The 12687-nt window shown below is 36.1% G+C and overlaps 1 protein-coding gene across 1 annotated transcript; it reads right to left on the reverse strand.

The window, feature by feature from the left end:
* Window positions 1–298: 298 nt before the first annotated feature.
* On the reverse strand, window positions 299–11721 carry LOC114302487 (receptor-like protein EIX1). Its single transcript, XM_082922810.1, has 4 exons — window positions 11538–11721; window positions 9448–9665; window positions 1018–4181; window positions 299–921 (listed from the first exon to the last, which is right to left on the reverse strand). The coding sequence occupies exon 3, from the start codon at window positions 4156–4158 to the stop codon at window positions 1870–1872; it is 2289 nt and encodes a 762-aa protein (XP_082778936.1). The 5' UTR covers window positions 4159–4181; window positions 9448–9665; window positions 11538–11721; the 3' UTR covers window positions 299–921; window positions 1018–1869.
* Between the last annotated feature and the right edge of the window lie 966 nt (window positions 11722–12687).

Below are 12687 nucleotides of genomic sequence, written 5' to 3' on the forward strand. Positions count from 1 at the left end.
AATTGTGACACTTTTACTAAAATTTCACTTTGGTCTTTTTACTTCTAATTTCTGCTAATCTCATTAATTGTAGATGGACGAGTGAGTGACATTATAACTCGACTTGAATTATAGGAATTGATTGTCACAATTAAAAATAAAAGGATCACAATGAGATTACGGTGAAAGTACTCATCTAAGTGTAATTAACCCCTAAAAAAAAATCATGCATTTTCTTTTCTTGAAAGTAAATCAGTTTCCTCACAATAGACAACTCCAAAAGAAGCCATCTTCCTTATAGCAAACAAGGACATCATATATAACAAAAAGAAAATTCTATTCGCACATCGTAAGAAAGCTCGGTATACATTATTTATATCATTCGGATATAAACTTGTGAATAAAAATCAAATATATAGATATAAACTTATGAACAAAAATGAATTGTTCAATAGACATTTCATTCAACTGTTTAGATCCGAACAATTGTTTTTTGTTCACAAGTTTATCTGAATATTTAACTTTTATTCGAAAATATATATCCGAACGACATAAATGTGACAACTAGCCACAGGACTGATAGATAGTTTACAAAAGAAGATCGCAATCCTTGCAAACATAGAATCCATAATAATTACACATCAAATATTTATAAAGTTAATATTACAATCCTTACAAAATACATAGATTGCCTAAGGAACAAGAAGTGCCTACAGCTCGTCTTCAATCTTCTGTCTGTGAACTCACAGCTAGCGCCTCTGTTGTATCAACATCCTTGCAAAAATAAAACTAAACAATGTGATTATCACTTTCAGCAATAGTTTTGTACAACCACAAAAATTGATCACAGAACCGGACATTGAATAGACATGATTATACAATAGAAGCTACCATACAGCTGGTCTTCAGACCAAAGAGCCAAAGCTAGCTCCACAACATGACCTACACAAGAACTATAATCAGGGAAAAAAAAAAAAAAAAAAGACCTAGGAAAAACCAAGAAATTAACAAAATTAAAAATAAAATAAAATGTCTTACTGATTATCTATAAAGTCTCCTTTGTAGTCTAGCCATATTCAATGCAGTAGTCACACACAACCAATTTTTTTATGTGGTCCAAGAACTTGAAATAGGCATGTCTTGATGGACTGTTTAGAAGCATATTGCCAAGAACTGTCCAAAATCCAAGGATGAAACCAAGTCCCATGCTAACATAAAACCCGTAGGTAATGAACCCATCCTCTTCTTGAATATTCTTTTGTCTTTGCCGGGCGCAATATTCACATTGGTTTCTTCTCCGGGGCACTTATTTTGAAGCGGAAGCCCACAAAGTTTAGGATTTCCCAAAAACACAGAGGCATTAAAGCTTTGCAATTGAGTGCTTGTTGGGATTTTGCCAGCCAAGTTGTTATTTGACAAGTTTAACAAGCTTAGATAATTTAAGAGTGCGAGGCTGGTAGGAATCTCACCTGATAGCTTATTTGCAGACAAGTCAAGAGATTCCAACATTTTCATCCAACCAATCTCTGGGATGATTTTTCCTGTCAAATAGTTTCTCGAAAGATTCAAGGAAATCAGCCCTGCAAGACTTGCAATTTGATCAGGAATTCTTCCGGTTAATTCATTGCTAGAAAGATCAATGATTTTTAGCAGTCGTACAGTGTTCCTGTACTCGAATAATTGTCCTTTCCATTGCACCAATGCATTGTCAACATAGTCGCCACCATCAGTAAAATAACCGTCATGTGCCATATAGCTGAAATTAATGGTTGCACCGGAACTATTACTTTGAACCAAAGCAGTAAAATTGTTGAAGCAGTGAGGTATGTTTCCTGACAGATCATTTTGAGAGAGGTCCAAGATTTTAATATGGTTAAGATGACATATATGTTAAGGTATGCTTTCATTGAACTCATTGGATCTTAGACTAACAACAATTAAATTTGTTAGATATGACCCTATCCCCGCTGGTAGTTTTCCTGTGAATCTATTTACACCCAGATCAATAATTCTCAACTCTCTGCAATTCTTTAAAGACAAAGGCAACTCCCCAGAAAGATTATTGTTGCGTAAGTGCAGAGTCTGAATTTGACTCAGGGAGCAAATTGAGTTAGGAATTGCCCCGTACAAATTATTATATGCCAAACTCAAAATGGATAGTGCTTCGAATTTTCCCAAGCAGTCCGGTAGCTCCTCTGCTAGTCGGTTGTTTGAAAGGTCAAGATAGTTGAGTTCCACACCAGAAATTGAACATAAGAAAGAAAGTGAGCCCAAGAACATATTTTTGGAGAGATTCAAATATGTTGCATTAGGAGGAACTAGTGATATTGGACCCATAAAAAGATTGGAACTTAAATCTATACCCGGATTATCATGAAACTTCAAAGATAGATCAGGTAGCAAGCCAAAGATCTTGTTGTGTGAGAGATTTAGAAAATTTAATCCTGGGAATACATCCCAAAACCAACTAGGAACAATGTCCGAAATTCCAACATTAGAGATGTCAAGTATTGAGGATTTATTTTGAGTTCGAAGCCATTTTGGAAAATGAGGCCCCAGCTTGCAAGAGGACAACTCTATAACCTGAAGTTGAAAAGGAGGAACCCAATCGGAATTGAATTCAAAAATTAACTCATTCAAAGAGAAATCCAAATGAAGCAGACTAGAAAGGTTAGAAAAGTGAGCTTCAGAGACTATGCCTTTTAACGAATTGAAAGAGGCATCAACAAAGCAAAGCTTGGAAAGTTGTCCAATACCTTCATGTATGGTACCATTCAACTGATTGTTTCCAAGAAGTAAAAATTTCAATGACGGAAACACGGAAAGGTCAGGCAGTGACCCAGTTATTTGGTTTCCACACAAGTCTAGAGAAACAAGACTAGGAAGTTGTTGTCCAAAAGTTTCTGGTAAGGACCCATTCAATTGATTGTATTCAAGGGAAAATTCCCTTAAAAGAGAGAATTTTGTGAAATCAGGCAAAGGTCCACAAAGTCGATTGTCAACTAAATCCAAAAACTGTAATGACTTTTCTGCCCCAGATAACTTTTGCAAAAACTCATGAATCTCTTCTGTTAAATTGTTCTCAGACAACTCTAACAATCGTAAATGCCTTAAATTCGTAAAGGAATTGGGAAGGCCACCTTCAAGTTGATTTCTAAGAACATTGAGATCTGTGAGAGAAGTCATGCCTCCAAAAGCATCAGGAATCAAACCTGTCAAATTGTTATTAGAAAGATCCAAGGATTGTAAGCGACTAAAATTCGCAAAGGATTTTGGAAGGCTGCCTACAAGTTGATTGTCAGTAATCTTGAGGTATTTGAGGGAAATCATGTCTCCAAAAGCATCGGGAATTGGACCTTTTAACTCATTAGATTGAAGGTGAACTTCAACTAGGCTGCTACTAAAGTAGAACAACCAAGTGTGGATTGAAGTAGACAAAACATTCCAAGAGAGATCAATGATAGAAAGGGACAGAGAAGAATTGAAAGAAACCGATGGGTGAGTGATATAGGAAAGTCTACAGCTAGCTAAGTTCAACACCTTAAGGAGAGGGAGATTATTGATAGATTGAAACCAGTCGACTGCTTGACTGAGGTCAATACCAGTAAGATCTAGGTGACTTAATAAAGAAAGATGAGAAAGCCACTCAAGATTTTCTACATTCAAATTAGTGTAGCTAAGATCAAGATACTGCAAGCTAGAAAGGTTCCTGAACTGATGAGGAATTGGACCAAAAAAGTTAAAAAGAGCTGAAACACTGAGATATCTTAATCCAATGAGGGAACCAATTAACTCTGGGATGTGGTCATCTAGAAATTGATTTCCACTGAGGTCCAAATACTTCAAATGATGCAATTCAAGCAATGAAGGACTAATCTTACCACTCAGTACCTGATAAGAAGCATCAAGAGAATAATTGTACGATGCATGAAGATTGAGCTTGGTAACATGACCAGTGTGGTTGTTGCATCCCACTCCTCTCCATTTGCAACAATCTTTTTTATCTTCTTCACTCCCCCAAGATGAGAGAAGACCATAATCATCTATAAGAGCATTTTTAAACTTCAGTAGAGCTTGTCTCTCCCTCTCTTTGCAATTGATTCCAGCATCTTCTTCAACTCTTGAAGAGAGTCCAAGAAGAGCAGGTTTCGAGTATGGCAAATGCACAAAAACAAGCATATGCAGAAGTTGAAATTTTTTTCCTGTGACAATTTTCATGACCATGATGAAGAAAATTAGGATCATGATGAAGTAGCAAAAACAACAAAGCAATGAGGATTTTGCTTGCAGTTACTGTTTTTTTTTTTTTTAGCCAATGGAATGACCACTATCTATTTATATATCTTATTTGCAATATCGACCCATAAGTCAATGATTGCCGCAATTAGCAATAATTTTGTTCGAAATTTTAATTTTCTTCGAAATTTTAATTTTCGTTGTGTTCCTAAAAAGCTAAAATATTGAAACCTTCAAAGAAAACAAAAATATAAACCAAATTAAAAGTTGAGACAGGTAGGTTCAAAGTAGTTGGTGATACAATTGTGATACATGATCCCCACAACCCCCACTCTCATTCCAACTACTCATAATGTGGGGCTCATATATACATGAGTAGACCCCACACACACATCAAGGGTCAAGATCAAATTGGAGATTATGGAACCCCAAAAAAGGGGTCCCAAACATTTCTGGTTGGTGATATTGGTGGCATTTTAAATTTCCTCTACCCCACCATGTGGGTTGTCCTTGCTATTAATAATTAGCTGGGCCGGAAAGTTTTTATTTTATTTTATTTACCGATATATGATATTATATAATTTTTAAAAAGATTTTGTTAACGTGTATTTTGAGGTCACATGTTAAGAAAGTGTAATAAGAATGTACATTTTTAAAATACACGTAATAAAGAAAGTACAATATTTTAAATTTCTTCACATGCCATATGGAAACATGTTAACAAGACCCCTTTTTTTAAATAAAAAAAAAAAGAAAAAAGTTTCAAAATATAAAGTCACAGGTAGCAATGCGAAATCAGTGGTTCAACAATATGTTTGACGTAGCAAAGTTTCAATATAGTAATTAATGAGATCGTAATTTTACTTCCCAACTGTACTGGTTTATGGCAATATATACAAATTAGTAAGTTCTATTTAAAAATATATATATATATATATATTTACATGACTTGTTTCTATTACATTATATGGGGTGTTTTGGGAAAATAGTTAAAAGCTCACTTTTTATCTTTTTTTGACTTTTTGTTTTTTTTGTGAGAGAGGAAGTGGGTTAAAAGCTGGAAATTGGCTTTTAACCCACTTCCCAAAATGAGCCTATGTATATGTTTATCGGTGGTGCTACATGCACCAATCAGTGTACTAACTAGTATATCAATACTAGTTATGATATTATTATTGACCCCACTCATTAATCACATTATAAAGAGTAATGCTAGAGACCCCAAAAATTCTATCAAAATTTCTACCAGATGTCTCACATGGGTGTGGGTCCCATGTGGGTCCCACACCCATGTGAGACATTTAGTAGAACTTTTGATAAAATTTTTGAGATCTCTAGCATTTTTGCATTATAAATACCAAAAAAATTTTAAATTATGCCAAATCATCAATTTGTATACTAGTCAGTACACTAATTGATACATATAGCATTATTCATAAGTTTACTGATGAGGGAGGAAGGTGATATTCACTAATAGTTGAGGACTCTTGAAGTAACTTACCCAATTAATTTTAGTTACAAGGCATTGTGGCATTTTGTTTTCTTTATTATGAATTAATTAGGTTTTGGTTATGAAATATTGGTGTTAGTGAAATATTGGTGTCAACTAATTAATTAATTTATTTTCAGATCAAGGGTAATGCAAAATTTATTGAACAATCAAATAATAAATAAAAAAACAGTATTTCCACTTGGAAACTCAATGCACAGCAACTGAAAAGGGGAAATCATAAAAGATTAAATAATTGAAGAGACAATGTAAAACACATTTAAGAGTGATATTTAACCAATTGAAGTTTACTTCACTATATAATGTACATATATTGACTTTACAGCAGCTTGATGCGAGCAATGCTACTTACACAAATTTGTACACAAAAATATTTAGAATATTTAATGTATGGTCCAAATTCATTTAAGATGATGTGCAGTTCAAATTCAACTCTTCGTTTGGTGAAACTTACATCTTAAAGAAATCCTAGGTGTTAGAATTTCCCATCTTTACCTTCACCTACTCCACTACACACTCCACTTCACCTACCTCCACTTCACCACACACTCCACTTCACCTAACCCACTATCACCTCCACTACACCTTCACCTAACCCACTATCACCTCCACTACACCTACTACCACATTTTCTTCTATATATAGATTGTATAGGAATTGTAATTAATAAATCTAGTACAACATCAATCAGAAATCAATCAATAATACAATTCTCTATTTCTCTTTACATTATATTTCTACATGGTATCAGAGCAGGTTTAGAACCTAGTATTTTCGCTTCCCCGGCGGGCGGCAACCTAACCTTAGCCGCCCGCCGGACCTCAACCTAGTCTACTAAAATTTTCTATACATACCTTCTCTACAGATGCAGCTCTGAAACAAGTCCCGACTCCAGACTTCTCTACAGATTGTTGTTCTTCGATTTCTTCATCTAAGGGGTTGGTGCATAGCCATAGCTTTTGGAATATACTAGACCAGTTATCTGGGTTCCGCTGAAATTTGCTGTGAAGATCAACTAGGGTACAAGAAAAGATGATGATCATGAGAAGGAGACTGGCTTGCTGTTCTCGGGACAGAGAGATTAGCCTTGACTTTGATGAACAAGAGAGAATAATGACATATAATGGCCTAGAGAGTTGCATTCTTAACAGTCGTTCTTACGAAAATGAAAGCGGCTTGTTCTTGAAAGCCAGTATTTCCCTCTTTCTCTCTCTTGTTTGGAGATGGTGAAGCAGAGCACATGGTTTTGTCTCCTCTTTTACTTTATTTTATTGTCCCCTCTTTTGCTTTATTTTATTTGGTCAAGTCATGAGTACACAAAGCCACACGTAAACAACTACACCACCGCCCCCCCCCAACATTATCTTTCTTTATTTATTTTATCTTCTCTTTTTTATTCAAAAAAAAAAAAAAAAAAAAACAACCACGTTATTTCTCCCTTTTCTTTTATTTTAATATATATATATATATTTATATTTTTTTATTATAATATATTTTTCCTATCTCTCTGTTTGTTTTATTTTATTTCCTTTTTTTTCCATCAATATTTCCTTATTCTACAACTCGTTAGTGAGCATCTCCAAATATTTTTATCTATTTTCTTTATCCGTTGTTTTATTTTATTTTGTTTTTATTCTTAAACAAAACAACAACACCAAATAACACCACAAACATTCCACACACTTGTCATTTTTTCATGCCGGGGATCAATCCCGATCACCATTTTACACAAAAAAAAAACAAAAAAAAAAAAACAAACCAACAACACAAATCGAAACAGTGGGATTTTTCTTCTCTACTCTGCCGCAGGTCTCTTCTTCTTGCCTCCGTCCTGGGCGGCCCTTGCCGGTGTTGCCTCAGTGCTTCCTTGTCCACCGAGCACGTTCACTCCCCCATACTCCTCCACTGCAGCATATGGCGGCCCTCCAAATCGGAACATCACGGTGGCCTTCCGCTTCAGCTCCTTGTTTTCTGTCTTTAGCACACTTATCTCTGCTCGCGCATCCTTATACATGCGTTGGAGCAGAGCCAGCTGGGAGTTTAAATGCTGCACCTCATTTGTTCTACTCTGCAGCCGGTTCGACAAGTTTGTGACCGCCGTCATGCTTTCCACACATGCCTTCAGAGTATACTGATTGGCCTCCACATCCGACTGCACCGCCATTTTTTGCTCCACCGACCGCATCGGAAAGTTCAATGGAGCAAAACCAGAGGTGTTTGGTTGCGGTTCACTGGACACCGCACCAGTTATTTCTCCTGTGGGCTCGTTCAGTTCTGGAAAGAGCGTGAGCAGGTTCTGGGTAGCTGGACGGGAAGACGAGGCCATGTTTTTTGGGTTGCTAAGTGTTTCAGCGAAATAGCAATTTCAGACTGGTAATGTTCGGAAGGGTTGGTGACAGAATGGCAACAGAGTGTTCCAGAATCTCTTTCTCAGAAACGGAAGAGTTTTTTCAAAGGATTTTCGGCGGTTTCAGACTGGTTTGCACAGCCTCCGCCTCAACCTTGGTTAAATAGTCGAGGCAGCCACGCGCATCGCGCGCCTCTTACCACCAGCCGACAAACGGGCACGCAAGCCAAGGCGCCCACGTGCCTCGCCATCATGTCCGGCACACCTTTTGATGAATTGGGCACGCCTTTTGATGGCACGCCTTTTGACAAAATTGGGCACACCTTTTGAGGGTGCCACTTTTACAAGGGTCCGACAAGACTCTATAAACTGTCCCGACATTTGATACCGGTTAGCTTTTTCAAGGGTCCGACAAGACTCTGTAAACTGTCCCGACATTGATTCCGGTTAGCTCCTTTATGGGTCCGACAAGACTCTGTAAACTGTCCCAACATAGATTCCGGTTAGTTTCTACAAGGGTCCGACAAGACTCCGTAAACTGTCACAACATTGTCTCCTTCAACGGTCCGACATGACCCCATAAACTGTCTTCTACAACGGTCCGACATGACCCCATAAACTGTCTTCTACATCGGTCTGACACCACCATACAGTGTCCTCTACAACGTTATGACACCCCATACAGTGTCTTCACCAACGGTCTGACACGACCATACAGTGTCTCCTATCCTTTTTTATTTTTATGTATTTTCTTGTTTTGTTACTCTCTCCAAACTCAAGTTGGTTAGTTTCTCTCCTCCTTGAGTTTGCGGGGGGCTGTTAGAATTTCCCATCTTTACCTTCACCTACTCCACTACACACTCCACTTCACCTACCTCCACTTCACCACACACTCCACTTCACCTAACCCACTATCACCTCCACTACACCTTCACCTAACCCACTATCACCTCCACTACACCTACTACCACATTTTCTTCTATATATAGATTGTATAGGAATTGTAATTAATAAATCTAGTACAACATCAATCAGAAATCAATCAATAATACAATTCTCTATTTCTCTTTACATTATATTTCTACACTAGGGGTAGGGCAGGCCGACAGGTAAAGGGAAGGAGGAGAGAGAGGAGTAGGTGGGGCGTCCATGCTGTGAGTGAGGCAGCTGTGGTAAGGTGGTCGTGGGTGGGGAATTGAAAGAGAAATGATGAGAGCACAGTATTTTTGTAAGCAAATTTTCATTATTGTCTCCCAAGCCTGAGAAAACAAAAATGGAAAAGATGGGTTTGAAAAAAACAAACATGAAGCTTCATTCTGCAGTAAAGTGCTCACAAAATTATGAAATGTACAAAGCAATGGATAAAGTAACTAACCTGAAAGCCAAATGTCCTGCTTTTGCAGAATAACTTCCCTGCAAGGATCACAGGCCAACCAATTGGGAAATCCATTAATAGGAAAACCAAAAGGAAATGGATGAAAATGGTGTTTTCCTGAGACTAAATCAGCTGCATCTATCACTTCTTCAGCCCTTTTAAGAACCTCAATGCTACAATCACATGACTCCTGAGTATACAGTGATGCTCTCTTTCCACTAAAAGATGGGGGGAAAAAATGTATATCAGGTTTAAGACCAGAAACTTGAGGACATTGAATTAATCTCTGCAAATTCACATGCTACTCAAGATTGCAAATATTTAATTTTAATAAGAAAGTTTTTAAGGACCAAAAGAAAGAGATTCAAGTGACCAACCCCAAAGCCTAGAAAAGGGACATATGAAACCACTGCCCAAGGAGGGTGCTTATCTCTTATCTATGCATCCAAATATGTCATTCCTTTATCTGCCAAAAAATCTTCTTCCAAACTGCCATGCAGGAGGGCGTATCTCACCAACCTCGGGAAATTTAAGAGCAGATGGTTGCAAACTCAGATAGATTGATTTTCTTTTTCTTCATTTTCCAAATCAATAGCTGCAGGCCATAACCTACCAGCAAACAAGAAAGCCCGATATGGGAACACCTCCCTTAACTCCATCAACAACCCCAACAACTCTGCCTCATTGGATGGTTTATGTAAGCAGGAAACCGTTTACTGCAATCCTATTACTCAAATCTCAAGCAGAGATACTTGTTAGTGGGGAAGCTAGAATTAGACTTTGCCGACAGAATGAAAAGTTGTGTTTCACCATCCATTGTCAATTGACACAAGTGTTCAGTCAAGAATGAATGATGACTTCCAAACAAGTGAAAGTAATATAAATTAAAAATAACCAGGACCTGCATGAGAATTGTCTTAATATCTCCTTCAAATGTGTGCCTCTTATGTCACTTTTTTCTCCCTCCCCCACCCCCCTTATTTACCTTCTCTCCTCTATTCTACCGCTATTGTTCTCCTCTCTCTATCTAACCTCTTTTCTAGCCTCTCTCTGTTCTTTGTTCTCTCTTCTCTCTTCTCTAGAACATTTCCTAACTTGTCTACTCTCTCTCTCTCTCTCTCTCTCTCTCATGGTACTGATCTCCTCTACTTTCTCCACTTTGGCTCATCTTGTCATATGCTCCCTTTTCAATAATCTTACAATAAGGAATTGATTTTCTTATTTGGGAAACTTAGCACAGATTGCAAAGGAGAAACCAAGTTCATCCTTAAATAGGAGAAACCTGAACTTTGATATCCCCTTTGGTTTGCAAACATCTAATTCCAAATTAATTCCCAGGTTCAGTTTTATACATATCAGAAACCACGGTTAATAAAAGTTCAAATAAGGGAGCCAATAAACTAGTATAACATTAATCTTAAGAGCATCTCAACTAGTACAATAATTCAAAGGAATTACTTCGAGAATTGAAAATTTATAACATCAGTGCCAAATGGTACAAAGGAAACTCTAAGAATCACGGTAATATTGGTAAAATATGGAACTGCCATTACCACATCCCACCTACAAAACCTTAGAATATTCATCAGACGACAATAGTTCAGGAAATTCCCTCAACAAACATTGCCTCTCCTGCATCCGATAATCAAATTCCAGTATTAGACACGCAAAATCTTCAAACAAAGGAAACCCTGGATAATAGCTCTCATGTGAGTATTGTGGTGCATTTGGAGGGAGCAGAACCACCGTCAGGATTTCGAGGATGTCGAAACTGAAATCAATTTTGATGAACACAAGTTTGATGAATCCTCTTTAGCTCTCATTGATTTCGTTGGTGATGTAAAAAGAAAAAAGAATTTTCACAAAAAATGGTGGCTGCCTAATCAATCTTTGATTGGGATTGAAAAGCCCATCACATTGCTTTCAAATTCAAGAACCATATTATTACAAACAAATTAACAAAATACCCATGTGGGTGCAACTGATTCTGATTCTGTGTAGGTAGACACAAAAACAGATGCATATACAGTTTAATACACAAGCATAAATAAGCAATCATCAATATGAATGTGAAAGAAGTTGAATTGAACCTTGAAGAATTTTCCGGAGGAGTGACGAGAGTGAAACTTGTTCCAGGTGTCTGAGTCTTGGTAGAGAAGAGAAGGGTCGGATTCGATTTATCGTCTGAGTTGATCCCACTCGAAATCCTTGGAGTGGTACTCTGCTGCTGCTTGTTTTCTTTTCTTTTCTTTTCTTGGCCTCCAAACAGAAATAAATCTCATTCTTTGCCAAAATGGCCCATTAATTTGGGCTCTATTTATTTGGGCCAAAACTATATTGAACGCGGACCGTATGATTCTCATTCCCCCCGTAACTGGACCAAATTAAATTAAATTAAATTAAGTTTTTTTTTTTTTTTTTTGGGCAAGTACAGTCCGCTATTTGCTTTAAGTTTTCAGAATTTAGTTTCCATTTTTTAAAAAAAATAAAAATAATAAAAATAAATAATATATTTTCGTATTTTTTGTATTTGTTGAATTCTTTTTAAGAAATTTCAATTTTTTTTTTTACTTTTTAAATACATTTAGATTAGATACATCTAAAAAAAAAAAAAACTAAAATATGAAAAAAAAATCTAAAATTAATATAGCACGAATAATGAAAATTCGAAACCTATTTTAAATTTTTTTTAACCAAACAAATACAGTCCGCTATTTGCTTTAAGTTTTCAGAATTTATTTTCCAATTTTTTTTGAAAAATAAATTTATTAAAAAAATAATAAAAATAAATAATATATTTTCATATATTTTTGTATTTGTTGAATTCTTTTTAAATTTCTTCACAAAATTTTTTATTTTTTAAATACATTTAGAATTGGTACATCCAAAAAAAAAAAAAACTAAAATAAGAAAAAAAAAATCTAAAATTAATAAAGCACAAAAAATAAAAATAAAAGTAAAAAACTATTTTAAAATTTAACCAAGCAATGTGCTTTTGAACAATTGTATTGTAACTTGTTAAGTTGAAAATTCTCAAAACCCATGCCAACTGCCTATCCATCTGTTTCAATTCGTTGAAGGCTTGAAAGAATGAAGATCTTGTTTTAGATATAGATTTTATTTTTTCAAAACACATCTATGAGAAAACTGGTAGTTTTCCCCAAATCGCTGCTAGTTTTATGGCAAATTTTGTAGTTTGTTGTTATAGTTTCTGTAGAGTTTATTGTATAGTCCTTTGCG

The sequence above is a fragment of the Camellia sinensis genome, chromosome 1 (assembly GCF_055761805.1).
Source record: "Camellia sinensis isolate YWXY chromosome 1, ASM5576180v1, whole genome shotgun sequence".
NCBI classification, from domain to species: Eukaryota; Viridiplantae; Streptophyta; class Magnoliopsida; order Ericales; family Theaceae; genus Camellia; species Camellia sinensis.